We start from the raw sequence: 16,337 nt of genomic DNA on the forward strand, positions 1-16,337 counted from the left end.
CGTCAGGGAGTTATAAACTCAAGGCCAGTATGGCTGCATAGCAAGGCACTGTCTTAAAAAAAAATATGTATACTTTACACACACACACAGAGCAAATTCCAGGACAGTCAGAGCTACACAGAGAGACCCTATCTCAGAAAAAGCAAACAAACAAACAAAGATTTAAGAGTCAGAGGAATAGGGAGTTTGCCATGAGATAGTCTCCCTGGAGACTAAATCCATAAAGCCTCACCAGCAGGAGTGCCTAAAGATCAGCTGAACACGGAGAGCAATAGATGCGCTAGTGTGGACAGAGGAAAACCCAGGCCTCAGCCCTAGCCAAAGTCTGCGGGCAGCTAAAGAATGCTGAGCGCAAGAGAAATCGTCTTCCCCAGGGACAAGCATACCAGTTGGTTATCCAGTACCAAATGGTCAGCCCTGATACACAGACTGAGCATATGTGTAACAACAATTAATGAAAAAATAGGCCCCAAATTTGAAAGAGAGCAAGGAGTGTTTGGAGGGAGAAAAGGGATGGGGAAAATGATGTAATTATAATATCAAAAAATAAAATAATTAAAACAAAACAAAACCTTGTAGCCAGGAGTGGCTTGAATACCAGCATTTGGGAGGTAGAGGCAGTTGGGTCTTTGTAAATTCAAGGTCAGCCTGAACTCATAGCAAGTTCCAGGACAGTTCCAGTGGCACTGCCTAAAAATAACTAAATAAATAAATAAAGGTTATAATGAACATCTTCCTAATAAATATTAAGTTAGACCAAATTGTTAAGTATGGATTTCTCCCCAATCCTTCTATCTGAGACAGCAGCTCCATATGGCTCAGCTCAACCCTGTTCATTGCTCTCAGTGAAAAACTAGGAAGAGGGTAGCTCCCTCTCTCTAGGAAGAGGGTCTGTGGTCCAGGTTTTTTACAAGAGAAATGGGTATAGCTTTTTGTGCCTTGATCCATTTATTACAGAGGAAACAATGCTGAGCAGTTCAGAGAATAAGAAGGGTCCAGAAGGGGAAAGAGGGTGAGGCTAGGCATCAAATCGAAAGCTTCATAGAGTTCAGGCATGTACTCTACCATTAGGCTACACCCCAGCCCCCAATCATAACTTCGCTGTGGTCCTTTGTATTGGATGTTGACAGTGGTCTAGCAGGGGCCTTCTGTTCATTCACTTCTGGTTACTGAGCACCTGCCATACAGTAGGTTCAGGATGCTATGGTGAACAGCAGTCCTGGGCTTTCCCTCACAGAACTTGCTTCTGAGGAAAATGGAACAATGTGTGTGGTGGTTCTGAGAAGGATTCCAAGTGATTGTATTGTCCTGCTGCTTTTTATGGACTTTTCTATCTGTTAAAATGGGGTCATAGTGTACCTAACCTTTTTCTGACTTGGCACTTCTACCCTTTACCTTTAACTGTATGTAGCTCACATGTTGAACCAGTGAAGTTGTTTCTTTTTTTTTTTTCCGTTATAAATAACACTGAAGAAATCTGTTTGGAGAGCATAGTAGGTGGGTGGGCTATGTGACTAAAATACAGAGTAGAAGTATCTTATTGAAGAATTGTTCCAGTGTGTATCCTTGGGATGTTCCACAACCTAGAGACTTTGGTGGTATTGGCTCCAGGAACTGTAATCACTACTTTACAGACAGGCTGAGGACACAGGCTTTTAAAGGGGTATTCTGGTGTAGTTCTCAAGCCTGCTTCTTTGTAGTTGTTTTCTTATTTCTGTACTTTAGTCTAGTGGTTGTGTACTTGGGGCTTATTGGGAAAGCTGTGTAAATTAAGGCAGAGGACTGCAAACCTATTGCTTGCTTGTGTATATCTGAAAGCTAGCAAAAGGGATTTACTGCTTAATCATCAGAATCAAAACCATTTGTGACCCATAAAAATTGGGCCAGTGAGGTGGCTTGGGGTAAAGCACTTGCTGTGCAAGCCTGATGAACTAGTCCAACCCCCAGAACCCAGACAAAGTGGAAGGAGAAAACCCGCTCCACAGAGTATCCACTGACTTCCATGTGCCTCTGACCCACCCTCCCCAAATCAACTTTTTCAAACGTTGAAATCATGTGGAAATGAAGTTGTCCTGTCAGTCTCTAGACAGCACGCATTCTGATGTCATTGGTGGCTGTGCTATGACAGGATCACTGAGTACTGCCAGCAGAGCTCAGTCAACTCCAAGACCCCAGAGTGTGATTTAAGCCACTGCAGAAAATTCTTATCTGATCCCTGTTTTAAACTGGGCTGTAGAAGCCATTGGTTTTTCAGGCCTTTACCAGTATACATGCTCTGTTGTCCCATAACTGCCTGAAAAGCAGCGACTTATTTCCAGATTCATCCTCATCAGGCTTGTTTTCTTTTTCCTTCTGGATTTTCAAGACAGGGTTTCTCTGTGTAGCTGCTCTGGAACACGGTAGGCCAGGGTGGCCTTGAACTCATAGAGATCCACCTGCCTCTGCCTCCCAAGTGCTAGGATTATTCATGCACCACCTCCGCCCCTCTCTCATCAGATTTATTAAAGCAGTATATACCACCATCCTGTTCTTCTAACTGCTTTGCATACTTTGAAGCTCTGATAGTGTGCTCTACCTTCTGAAGTGTTGGTTGGGTCTGATTTCACTAATAACTCTTGTCACAGCCCAGAGAGGGTGTCTGGCTTTCTTCTCTAGCCATTTCAGTGTTGCTTGGGTGTCACATATTTTAAATGGAAGGAACTCCTTTGCTTAGGTGATACTTGAGGTGGTAGGAAAAGCCAAAGCTGTTGCAGTAAGTTGCAGAGTATAATGGCTTCAGAGCCCTCTAAACTAATACTCCATGGTGCAGATTTGACAGGGATGAGTATGCTGGGATAAGGGGTCAGTTAGGAAGCAGGTTGATAGAATTCGGCCATCTTCATTCGGCCCACACCTGACCATGTCTTACAACTTTTAGAAAGTGGAAAAGAAGAAAGGGTACAGAGTAAGATGTTTGACTATTCGCATTCTATCAGAGAACTAGTCATGGGGCCACCCTGACTACAGTGGAAGCTGGACCATGAGTAAGTAACTACTGGTTACTTTTCTGTTACTGTATATGAAACAGCATCACCACAAGCAATTTATGGAATAAAGAACTTATTTTGGGTTTGAGTTCCAAGGGGATAGATTCCATCATGACAGAGAGGCATGAGAGCAAGTGACAGACATTGTGGTAGAAGCAGGAAGCCAAGAGAGAGATCATATCTTCAATGTCAAACATGAGAGAAGGAAGTAGAAGTGGGATGGGGCTGTAAACTCTTAAAGCCCACCCTCAGTGAGGGCTTCCTCCAGCAAGCCTGTACTTTCCTATAACCTCTCCATACTGCACCACGAACTGGGGCCAAGTTGTCAAATATGTGAGCCTAAGAGGAACATTTCTCATTCCACAGATAGATTTGGATGAAATCAAGAACCATTCTTTCTCCAGGAGGCTTCAGGGCCACATGCTTTACTGTATTTGCTGAGGAGACCAAGTTCAGAAAGATTTATCACTGAAATAAGCTTAATTATAGGAAAAAAATTGGTGTACATGTAGTTTTAATTTTTTCTTACATATATTCATTTATTTTGTGTGTGCACATGTGTCATGACATGCTTGTGGAGGTCAGGGGACAACTTGCAGGAATCCCTTCTTTCCTCCTGCCATCAGAGTTCCAGGAATCAAACTCTAGTGTCAGGCTTGGCAGCAAGTGCTTTTACCTACCTATTCATCTTACCAGCCCCTATGTGTTTTTAAATGCAATTCGTGGAATGAATTGTTTGTAAATTACATGTATATACTTTCAGGCTATTGCACACTATGAGCAATCTGCTGATTATTACAAAGGAGAAGAATCTAACAGGTACATGCTTTTCTTCATATCTGTAATGGGCTTTTCATATGTGGTAAAGGATAACTCATCTCTGTCATCTGAGCATCTCTTCCAGAAGCAAGTGGCCTCAGGCCATGTCTCCTCATTGCTGTCACTTACTCTGCACTGTGCTACTTTCAGCTCTGCTAACAAGTGTCTGCTGAAGGTGGCAGCCTACGCTGCACAGCTGGAGCAGTATCAGAAAGCCATCGAGATCTACGAGCAGGTGAGGACACTGTTATGTTTATAACAATCACTGCTACCGACTGCTTAAAACATTCCCAGCACTCCCAAAGAAGTTTGGAAAGAACGACAGCCTGGTTTCTGTTTCCCTGATTTGCCATTCTTGACCCTTTCACATATATAGAATACTACACTGTTCTTGTGTCATTTGTCACAGGTTCTCAAGGTTCTTCTTATTGTAATGTGTCAATGTTTCATTGCTTTTCATGGTTGAATAATATTTACTCTGTGGTTTATATGTTTATCTGTTAGGAAGCACTTGGGGTGCTTCCACTTAGGGTCTATTGAGGACATACTGCTGCGAACATTTGTCCTTAACTATTGTGGGAACATATTCTCAGTTGTTTTGGCTACATACTTGGGGGTGGAATAGAGATTGTTGGGCTTCATGGTACACCAAAGCCTGCCTTACTGAGGACCACCGGAATCTTACAGAGTACTGAATCATTGAGCGCTCCCAGCACAGTGCCCAGGGCTCAACTTCTCTACACCTCCACTGGCATCTCTCTGTGATGCTTAATGCGTGTGAAGGGTCATTTCTTCATTCTCTCAGCATGAGTTATCTTAATTTTTATGTGCCCACTGGCTGTTTTCTGTTTTTGGTGAAATGTTTGAGTCCTTTTTCATTTTGAGAGTTAGGAATTCTTTAGCCCTAGATATTAGGATACAAGTTCTTTATGGTCAGGAATAACTTAACACTTTTTTCCTATTGTATGGATTTCCTTTGTATTCTGTTATGTATTTGCCTTGATCTAGATATTTTAATCTTTAAAATAATTTTTTACATGTATTTATTTTGTGTGCTTGGAGTATGTGAGTGTAGAAAATGGAATACAGAAAACCTGTGGAAAAGAGAGGACAACTTGAAGGAATTGGTTCTCTCCTTCTATGTGTGGGTCTTGGGACTCAAATTTAGGTCTCCAGGCAACAAGCACTTTACCAACTGAGCCATCTCGGCAGCCTCTGAATTTTTAATTTTTATGAACTCTTAGTTTGTCTTTTCCTTTTTACTATCTGTATTTTGGTGTTGAATCCTTGTATATTTAAATTGAGCATCATGAATCATTTTAACCAGTAATTCAGGTCTTTGGTCCAGTGAGTTAAGCTGTTCGTGTGCCTGTTAACCAGGGATCCACCTTCACTCTAACATGCGAACATAACCTTACTCACTGTCACTGGGTAAAAACACTCCTCAGTGGTCTGGCAGTTGTTTCACTCCAGGGCTCTACTCCATCCATCCGTCCAGCTTTATGCCGGTATCACTTAGTTCTGACAAAGGTATCTTTACAGAGAAATTTGAAAACAGGAACTGTCTGTCCTGCAGTCCTTCTCAAGATTGTCCTCCTGCTGGATCCCTTGAATTAACATAAATGTTGGGATCAGTATGTTATCCTGCAGTGAATCTAGTTAATAGGACTTGAACTGGGTGTGTAGAGCAATTCAAAGAGCATATTAGTTAAGGTTCTCCAGAGACAGACAGAGCCAATAGATTGGGGTGCAGGAAGAAAAGAAAGATGTTAGGGGTTCGCTCTCAATGGTAGTGGTTGAGATGGCCCAGATCTATCATGAAAACAGATTATATGAGCCTAGCTCAAATGCAAAAGAGCTTTGTCTCAATTCTAGAACTATCAAGTGAGGAGGATCAGCTGTCCTTTTCTTAAATTAAAAAAAAAATGTATTTTTATTACATTTGTTTGTGGGGCAGGGAGTAAATGCAAAGAAAATTGTAGAAGTCAGTTCTCTCACCAGGAATCCAGGAAATGAACAGGCTGCCCAGCTTGGTGTAAGCACCTTTACCTCTGAGCCATCTCACCAGCCTTTTGCTTAGACTTCTTATTGATCCAGGCATCAGTAAGTTGGCTGAGGCCCATCCCTGTTGGGAAGGGAAGTCTGCTTTTCTCCTCTGTTGATTGAAATGCTAAATCTTACTCAGAAACATCCAGGGTGATGGTCTACTCAAGTTGACATATAGAGTTAATCCTCAGAAAATATTGCCATTTTTAATATTTAGTATTTAAGTAATATATTACATAGTTTTTGTGTTGCTGTGACTAAATGCCTGACAAGAGTAATTTAAAGACAGAAAGGTTTAGGCAGGCATTGGTAACACTGCCTTTAATCTCAGCATTTGGGAGGCAGAGTCAGGCAGTTCAAGCTCAGCCTGGTTATGAGCGAGTTCCTGAACAGCTGGGTTACACAGAAAAATCCTGTCTCAAAAAAAACGAAACCACAGAGGGGTCGGGGGAGGGGAGTGTTAAGTTCCAGGGTATAAATCCTTTATGGTCAGAACTCACAGCAGCAGGAATATGAGGCAGCAGGTCATGTGGCCTCCACAGTCAGGAGGCAGAGAATGATAAGGGCTGATTGATATTCAGCTCCTTCTTCATCTTTATTTGTGGCAGTTAGGATGTGTATTGTAATTTAAAAAGAGCGGCTGGAGAGAAAGATGCCTTGTGACAATTCCTGTGGAGGGGCTTTTATTGGAGGAAGTAAATGGGAAAAGGGGGGGGAAGGGAGAGAGGACATGGGCCTTTGGGATCAGGAATGGAGGGGGGATACCCACCCCACCCCCGCCCCTCTGCGATTTTGTCCCCTCAAACTGTCTGCTGCCTCTGTGGTCAGTTTCAGATTGTGCTGTCATTGGCGGTCTTCAGATTGTGCTCCAGGCTGCTCAGATTTTTATCGTCCCTCTTTGTACTGGCCCTAAACAGTGTTAATTGTTTAGACAGCTAGGGCTGTTGGTGGAGGTGGAGCTCAGGCTCCTCTGGCCTTCTTAATACCTAGGAAGGAAACTCATTCTCCCTGGGCAGAGGAAAGGAGTCTTACCATTATGATGTGGAAGTTCCCACCCTTGTTAGGCCTCTTATGACCTCTGTTCTCTCTTAATTGACTTATCCTGGAACTTGTGGATGCTAGGTTCTTTATTTCTATGTTTGGGTTATAGTAAAGAAGAATAAAACTCAGTAGCCCTGCCCCCTAGCTCCCATGGGGTTTTCCCAGATTGCACACCCCTGGTTGGTTGGCTGTCCTGGGCCTCTGTCCACAGACATTTGAAGTGTTTATCTAATCATTCTTTATCAACAAAACATTAGGAGTCAGATATGGGGTAAGAACCTTGAATGATCAGAGAAGTGATGGAGAAGCCACCAGTGACCTCCTCTCTTCTCTTCCATTCCTCAGTCCAAAAAGCTGAGATCCTCTCTCAGTCCTACCTTACTACTTCTTAATAGACCCGTATCTATCACCATGCACAAAACTCAAGTCCAAATGGATCAGAGACTTCAACATACAGCCAACCACACTGAATCTCATAGAAAAGAAAGTAGGAAGTACAGTTGAACACAGGAGACCACTTCCTAAATATAACCCCAGTAGCACACTGAGAGAAACAATAAATGGGACCTCCTGAAACTGAAAAGCTTCTGTAAAGCAAAGGACACGGTCAACAAGACAAAGCGACAGCCTACAGAATAGGAAAAGATCTTCACCAACCCCACATCAGACAGAGGTCTGATCTCCAAAATATACAAAGAACTCAAGAGATTGGTCATCAAAAGAACAAATAATCCTACATTACTACTTCCTATCTCCTGTCTGTCCTCAGCCCTTCAAGACCTCTATGTTTAATTTTGGTCAGTTAATGGCTAGTTCCACCTCTGACTAAAAGCAAACTTTGTCAGAATGCGATCAAAATGTCATGGAATAAACATGTTTTTTTTTTTTTAAATAAACTTCTAGTTGCACTTCATAGGAAGAATGGGGGAAAGTTTAGATCTTTTTCATTGTCTTAGAAACAGAAGTATTTTTAGACATTTTTAACAGTTCCTATACCTAATAATTATTTCTTATCTAGTAAAACTTTGTACTATATGGTATTGGGTATATCAGTATAAGATACTGAAAAGTATTTTTTAGGATAAAACAGGTGAGCAGGCAGTGGGTTGTTTGCCTGTGCTAGTGACTTTGCTGTCTTCTCTGCCTAGGTAGGAGCAAACACTATGGATAACCCCTTGTTGAAGTACAGTGCAAAGGATTACTTCTTCAAGGCAGCGCTCTGTCACTTTATAGTGGATGAGCTGAATGCCAAGGTGAGAACATGCTCTTTTCTGATGACTTACCTTACTCTTGAGAAGACATGCTTTGTCGTTCTCGATGTCTCTTCACACAGGTCTTAAGAGCTGTGGTGATGGCTCAGCTGATAAAGGACTTAACTCACAAACCTGCAGACTCGCATTCAGATGCCCAGCACCCATGTAAAAGTCAGGTGCAGTGGCTCACATCTGTAATTCCAGCACTGACTGAGGAGCAGGGCAGAGATAAGCTGGTCCCTGAGCCATGTGATGAACCTTCGGGTTCAGAGAGATGCTGCATTCAAAAATAAGGTGGAGGATGAGAGAGAGATCCTTGATATTGACCCCTTACCTCCACATGTACACACTTATGTGCAGATGCACACAGCCACATGAATACATACTTATCCTGCCCCAACATATACAAGTAAAAATAGTAGTTCTTCTGTGATGTGTGAGTTTGAATCTTTTGACATCTGCAGTGCTGTCCCCTTCACGTTTCCATTAGTGGTTGCTTAAGTAGAATGGGGAACCAAGAGAGAAGACAGTAAAATTAATGTCCTCTGTCCTTTTTACATTTGCTTGCTATTTACTTATTTTTGTGGGGAAGGGATTGCTTGTGGCTATGTCACAGCACACATGTGAAAGTTAGAGAACTCCTTTTAGGAGTTAGTCGTCTTCTACCATATAGGACCCATGGATCAAACTCAAGTCAGACATGGTGACAAATTGCTTTTACCTGCTAAACTACCTAATTGCCCCTACTAGCTTTTTTGTTGTTGAGACAGGGTGTCTCTGTGTATCCCTAGCTGTCCTGAAACTTACTGTGTAGACCAGGATAACCTTGAACTCAAAGAGATCCACCTGCCTCTGCTTCCCAAATGCTGGGATTAAAGGTATAGATCACCACACCTAGCTTCTAAATACTCTTAAAAAGTGTGCAGACAACCTCAGAAGTGGAATTAAAATAAAGGTCGGAGAAAACTGCAAAGCAAGGGGACAACTAGAAAGCAGGATTGGGCTTGAGCAGCCTTGGCACTGCCATCTAGCGCTCAAAGAGCCCCAAAGAAAAACTGTGCCAGGGTCATTCCTGCCCTATGGGTATTTGGCATTTGGAGGATGTGAAGGAAGGTTTCAGTTTAGCAGACAAGTATAGATCCTGGCAAGTAAATTAGATTTTATTCAGTTTTCTTCTGTCCAATAGCCTAACTGAAATCTAAAAATTTTTAGAAATTTTATTCTCAATTGAAATTAAATAGCTAACATAAATAGGTTTCCTTTTGTGATATGCTTAACATATTTCCTCAACAATTAAATGGGATTGAAATAGTTTTTTTGGATTAACAGGGCATTGACAACTTTCTTAGTTCACTAAGTTTTATATTGACCAGTTGTTTTCCTTCCTCAGCTTGCTCTTGAGAAATACGAGGAAATGTTTCCAGCATTTACTGACTCCAGAGAATGTAAATTATTGAAAGTACGTACTAAAGCAACTTTGAAGACAAAAGCCTTTACTGTTGGGTGATGGCACCAAAGTGGGGCAGCTGATGGGTGGAGTTTTCATCAGTAACTCTTCTGGGGGTGTACTGGCTACTGGACTTACTGCTGTAATGAAGTAATAGAGGAAGTATGTTTTAGCTACAGTTTGATAGGCAGTCCATCATGGCACCAAGGGCATGAGATGTTTGGTCACACTGTGTCTTCAATGAATAAATAAGCAGAGAGAAATGAATGCTGGTGCCTCACTTGCTCTTCCCTTTTAGTCAGTCCAGGACTCAAGAGATGGTGGGTCTTCCTTCTTTAATTCTTCCTTCACTTAAACCTTTCCTGAAACACCCAAAGATGTGTTTAAATAGTGACAAAGTTGACAATGAAGACAAGCCATTACTTGAGCACCTCAGACTTGGCTCTTTCATTGTAGATATTCCTATGTCAAGGTTTAGTATTTAACACTGTTCCAAAGTAGGCAGACTTAAAAGGCAGTACAAAGCTAGATCCTCTTCTTGGGTAATACTTATATCTGGATATATCCTGTTTTGTGAGATACTAGGAACATCAGTTCATGAGATACCAAAGTGGATTTTGTCTAAAGTATTCCTTCAGAAACAGGACTTTCTAGCTTAAAGTATTTTCTTGTTTTTTTTTTTTAATATCACCAGAAACTTCTAGAAGCCCATGAAGAACAGAACAGTGAAGCTTACACTGAAGCAGTAAGTTACACCTTTAGGGAATATTGCATTTTTAAAGGCTTATAGTATAAAAATTCATTTTTCTTTACCTTGTGTAAATTTTGAACATTTATTTGAATGTGGCTCAGTTGCTTGTATTTTCTAAAGATGTTTTGTTTGTCCACAAAGCTCGATCCTCTAGGGTTGGAGAGATCACTCTGTGCTTTAGAAGAACATTTGTTTCTCTTTAAAGGACCAGAGTTGGATTCCCAGCATGCCACAGCTCATAATCATCTGTGACGCCAATTCCAGGGGATCCAGTGCCCTCTTCTGACCTCCATGGGCACCTGACACATACATTGTTGTGAGAGTTGTCACACGGAGTTTTAGTGCTGAAAACTGACAGTGTAAAGGAGGGCTTATGGTTAAGACTGAAGTAAAAAACTGAGCATTTGGTGTACTGTGGTGTATTTGTGTTATAGGTTACTTTCTTTGTACTTGTGGGGTTTTTTTTTCTATTTTTTGTTTGTTTTATCTTTTGCAATCCTGTGTTCAAAGTCAAGCAGATTTCTCAGCAGCCTGGAATGATTCAGCTCCAGTCCTAATGTGCCAGTGAAAAGGGATATCGTAACTTTCACCCTCAAAGTACTCTCACCAGTGACGCTGTCTGTCTTTGCATGTGCTGAAATCCATCAAGGGAATTCTGCCCCCATCCCCTAACTATTTGATTATATTTTTTTTCATGGTCAGTAAATAATAGTTTTCTTCCACCTTTCTAACTCTTATGCCATGTCCACTGTCCTCTGTATAAAGAGTTTACCTTTGCATTTATAATAGCTTTTCTGAATTGCCATGCACATGTTCACATACAGAGAAAAATTAAATGCACAGGCTTATGGAATAAAGAAAACAGTTTTGGGAGAGTATTTTTGTTTGTGTTTAATTTTTTTTTGAGACTTGGTTTCTCTGTGCAGTGGTCCTGGCTGTCCTGGAACCCACTCTGTAGACCAGGCTGGCCTCACACTCACAGAGATCTACCTGCCTCTGCCTCCCCAGTGCTGGCATTAAAGGCATGTGCCGCCACCACCTGGCTATGAAAACTGTTTTTACTGAGGAAAGTTATAAATTAGAATGAATAATTTCTAATCAAAGTCAGTGAGTTATTACAGTAACATCTTCAGACAGCTTAGGTCACTGTCATATTGTGTTTTCAGTATATTTCAGGGTATAATTCCTGTTCTTCATTCCTTAAACCAGGTGAAGGAGTTTGACTCAATATCACGCTTGGATCAGTGGCTGACCACCATGTTGCTTCGTATCAAGAAGTCCATCCAAGGGGATGGAGAAGGAGATGGAGACCTCAAGTGAAGTGCTGACCTCTTTGTGGCATGCAGCTCATTCCTTTTTAGTTTTGTCTTCAGGCAAAGCGATCTTTCTGGGATGCCCATTTAATGACTTAATTTTGTTGTAAATAAGCCACACAATTATGTCATAGTTTCAGCTCGCCATGTCTGTGTTACTATGAGAATGGGAAGCTTCTATTCAGTTTGTGGTTATGACAGCCAAAGTATATAATGCTTATCAGAGTCCTCATAGTTTTCTGAGAAGTACTGCCAAATCTTATTCCTGTTTCTCTGATACTTTCAGGGCCCATGGTCAATGTTGCCATGTGTTTTTCCTTTTTTCCTAAACTCTGGTACTCAACCCAGTTTTATAGATGCTTTGCAAAGACATTGTGCATTAGTATCTGGATGGACCCTTTATACAAGTGGTTTAGTTTAGGATGGTTATTAGGAATAAGTTTTTAATTCAGATAGAAACTGTCTGGCTTTCTTTTATAGTTATTTTGATGGTGCTAGTGATGAATTCATTTCCTTTTTATTTTGCCCCATATGCTCACATGTACATGGCAGGCACTGAGAACAGCTGGGATCTGTTGGCATCACTTGCATTATAAGGGAAAGGAACTTGCTAGCGGGTTCTGTGGTCCTATTATATGGATGAATGTCAAGGTGGATTTCATTGATATATATTTTTTTAACTTACACAACAATCTATGAGAAATGAATTTTTTTTCCCTTACCAAGAGTTTCCACTTTTAGGCATAATGAAAATCTCTTCATATTTTCACAAAAATGTTATAACTGGTATCTCCTTTGTTCTCACACTTATACATTCCTCACATTGTCTTCTGGGCCATGGTCATGCCAAGCTTGAGCAGTGCTGGACAGAAGATTCCAGCTGAAGCTTGAGAATGTGTGGTTAGTGTCCATATGTTGGGCATGGTAGTTAAGTGGGGGTCAGTGTGGCATGTGTTTGTTATCTCTGGTTGGATAAGAACCTTACCTATGTCTGATGGTCCCTGGTTTATTCTTAACTGAAGTGACTTCACGTGTATGTATGAGTTCTCTTGTCCCATTTGATTTATATAAGATGTATGCTCTGTTATTTCAGAGTTTGACTCTCCCTGCTACTTCATATGCTGATACAGTACTGTAGACATGGTCTTGCTTCCTGAGTTGCCTGTGCATTTGTATGCTGAGATGATCTGTGCTTAAAGAGCATGTGTTACTAGAAATACTTCATAGTCCTAATGTACTGTTGTCATGTGACAGACAGGTATGAAATGGCACCGGAATGGTGTTTTCATCTTCGGATAGCCCTGGAGTAGGGTTGGCGGCACGAACTGTGCAGTAGAGTGGCTATGCCAGGACCAGGGTTAAAGGAGGAGAGTTTGAGGACTGGTGAGAAATTCAGATCTTTCAGAAGTGAAAGTAGCAGGATGAGATTAGAGACATGGTTTCTGCTCTTCCAGGGGGCCCAAGTTTGAGCCCCAGCACCCTTGTTGAGTGGCTCAAAATTACCCTTAACTCCAGTGACCCCAGGAGTTCTAAGTACCCTCTTCTGCCTCAATAAGCACATGCATACAGATAAACATATACATGTAAATGAATATATACACACATGTAGGCAAAACACTTGTATATAAAATAATAAATCAATTTTTAAAAATATTTTTAAAGAAAATATTAGCAGGCGATGAAGTTGAGATTGGTCCCATGGGGACAGGTGGTAGGTGTCTGTCAGGCACTGTGAAGACTCTCTAGCCCTGACCTGTGGTAAAAGGGTGTGTGTGCAGGGAACTCAGAGGCCTCCGCATGTCTGGAGAAGAGGGAATGTGCCCTAGAATCTGATGAGGATTCCTTTTCCCTTCAATGGTTTTTGGAGTTTATTTTCTTTTCTCCCCCTGCACATCAAGTCAGGGTTTCTCTGTGTAGCTTTGGAGCCTGTCCTGAACTTGCTCTGTAGACCAGGCTGCCTCCAACTCACAGAGGTCTGCCTGTCTCTACCTCCTGCATGCTGGGATTAAAGGCATGCACCACTACCACCTGGCACATTTTGCGGGGAGGGGATGTTTCTGAATGATAGCTGGCTGCACCAAAGGTAAAATTTGTACTTGAGCCTAGTATATTCTTCTTGACTCCATTAGAATCTCTTATGCAAAGACAAACAGAAAAGTTAGTTATTGGGCTAGAGAGATACCTCATCTACTGTTCCAGAGAACCCATGCTTAAGTCCCAGCAACCATATGAGGGACTCAGCTATCTGTACCTCCAGTCCTAAGGGATCCACCACCCTCTTCTTGCCTCCACAGGTACCAGGCATGCATGTAGTACACAGACTTACATGTAGACAAAATGCATACACTTAAAAATAAGTTTTTTAAAAGTGGGTTATTGCTTTATTCACAACCAGCTACAGGCAGCTGTGGAAAAGAGATGTGTAAATGGCTGTAAATCAGTTCCAGTGGGAGAACATTTGAGCACTGGCCAGTCTCTGTACTCTGCCTCACTTCTTCAGTCTTCTGGTGTGATGATTGAAAAGCCCACATGGTATCTTGTAAGACACTTTGGTTTACCTTTCACCATGATTCCCTAACACACCTGTCTAGAGAAGTGTTGGGTTTTAAAGTAGTGTTTGTGTTCTTTCAGTTATTTGTTTTTCCTGAAGTTAAATAAGTGCTTGAGCAAGCATCATAGACACTTACAATCCTATAGTATTTAAGAGGATAGAGTTTGGAGGATTGCTTTGAGTTTGAGGCCAGCCTAGGTTACCCAGTGAATTTCAGGCCAGCCTAGGTTACCATGTGAATCCTTATCTCAAAAAACAAACCAAAACAAACAAAAAAAGGAAAGGCTGAGATCAGTCAGTGCTTGAGTTTGTTTTGTCCCAGCACTTGGGAGGCCAAGGAAGAAGAGCATAATTTCCAGAATAGACTAGAATAAACATTGTAGCAAGACACCTAAAAACAGACCTGACAGAAAGTAAAAGAATGAGGAAAAAATCTAGACAGAAGTATGCAAGCTTACTTTCTCCAAATGTCTCAAGATGCCTAGGTGTGGGCTTTCCAGGTCTCTACATGATTATGATCATTTGTTAGAGTTCTCATACTTGAGAGCATCTGGGGATAGTTCATAGTTATGTCAGTTGAAAAGCTTTGCTTTTGTGGCAACATTTTTATAGCTTGTGTGAATTCCTTTTTTATTTAATGACATAAAACAGTATTTTTGCACAGTTGTAACCATGTGTGGTGGTGTCACTATAACCAAAGTATATGCACCAACCCTTGTGCATTTATTGTTCCCTCTGATGTTGTGCATTTAAAATGTCCAAATACAAACCTTTGTGACTGTGGAGGATCTGGCAGCACAGCATGCCCGTGACCTGCCTGCTGCAGTGTGAACTATGACCAGTAGCAGGCCCTCTGATGTCCTGAGTTGCTCTCAGGCAAGGAAGTACATTATAAAAACTAACCATGTAACAATAAGTCTACCTTAGCTGAAAGGATGTTTTATGTGAACTTGTATAGTAAATAAAGTGGAAATTATCAATAATGGTTTGACTAGTCTTTGCTACCAGAACTAGTTGAAGTTGTTCGATCAAGTTTACAGTACTGACATTACTGATGCTAGCTTTTTGTGCCATGCTCACCCAAGGGTTCTGCTGGCTGAGGTTTAGAAAAAAACCCTGGTATCCTCTCTTGCTGCGAGTCAGGTGCCAGTGGCTGCCAAGCTCATCTCTTCCCTTCCTTGCATCCTTTGAGCTTCACTGTCACTTGCAAGGCAAACAGAAAAGTGGCTGCAGGGAACTGTTGAGTTCTGGGAGGGACCTGGCAGCCCAATGTTCCCCTTCCCTGATTCATCTTATAGGCAGGTATCTCCACAGGAACTATTGTTGCCCTTGGAGGTGGGAAGTACAGCCCCTTGCCAGTGAGTTACAGAACTTGGCCAGAGCTAAAGCAGATTCACAACTTAAAATGAATGTGCAGTAGGCTATCAGAAATTGTTGGGTCACTGCAGCTGTGGTGACCCCAGTGTCTCTCCTCAGTTGGTTTCCTTACCATGAAGAAGTCGGACCCTGGCTTCATTAGCTTGTACAGATGGCCAGAGTGAACAGTTACGATGGTCTGACATTAAGCAAGTTAAAGTTGTGACTGGACCCAAGGTTTGGTGATTAAGAAGACTGGTTCCTCTTCCAGTGGATCCCGGCTGAATTCCTAGCATCACATGGTGGCTCACAACTGTCTGTAACTCCCATTCCAGGGTATCTGATGCCTCCTTGGGTACCAGGCACACATGTAGTACACAGACATACAAATGTGCAGGCAAAATACCCATATATATAAAATCTTTAGAAAGTTAAATTTAATCTACAATCTCCCTTAGTTACCAACAGCAAAAACTCAAAGGTTCTCACTACTTCCTGACCTACTTTTTAAACTACTACAGAAAACTTTGGTAAAACCAAAGGCTGTGGAGCCCTCTGTAGTTTGGACTATGTTGAAACACAAAAGGTGCCAAGGGCCATGTCATAAAAACAGCAGATGGTAATTAATAATCAAGGTGTTAGCTACCAGGGAAAAAACCTCTGCTGGGAAAACCTTGCTAGGCAAGGCCACAAGGCTACAGACTCCAGAATATCTTCTGCTTCCGTCTGTGACC

General features: G+C 41.7%; 1 protein-coding gene across 3 annotated transcripts in view; it reads left to right on the forward strand.

The window, feature by feature from the left end:
* Napb (NSF attachment protein beta) overlaps positions 1-15,245 on the forward strand; it is a 41,329-nt gene extending 26,084 nt beyond the window's left edge. For 2 of the 3 annotated variants that reach the window (XM_041670384.1, XM_041670387.1), the window contains 6 exons: positions 3,790-3,845; positions 3,996-4,080; positions 8,081-8,185; positions 9,576-9,644; positions 10,327-10,377; positions 11,593-15,245. In XM_041670384.1, coding sequence (XP_041526318.1) covers positions 3,790-3,845; positions 3,996-4,080; positions 8,081-8,185; positions 9,576-9,644; positions 10,327-10,377; positions 11,593-11,703 — 477 coding nt within the window. In that variant the 3' untranslated portion in view covers positions 11,704-15,245. Of the gene's footprint in view, positions 1-3,789; positions 3,846-3,995; positions 4,081-8,080; positions 8,186-9,575; positions 9,645-10,326; positions 10,378-10,588; positions 11,273-11,592 lie in introns of those variants that run through there. The other variant, XM_041670385.1, reaches the window with a different exon arrangement.
* The last annotated feature ends 1,092 nt before the right edge of the window (positions 15,246-16,337 follow it).

Source organism: Microtus oregoni, unplaced genomic scaffold (assembly GCF_018167655.1).
Source record: "Microtus oregoni isolate MIOR12 unplaced genomic scaffold, Mior012 000020F_ref0000438, whole genome shotgun sequence".
NCBI classification, from domain to species: Eukaryota; Metazoa; Chordata; class Mammalia; order Rodentia; family Cricetidae; genus Microtus; species Microtus oregoni.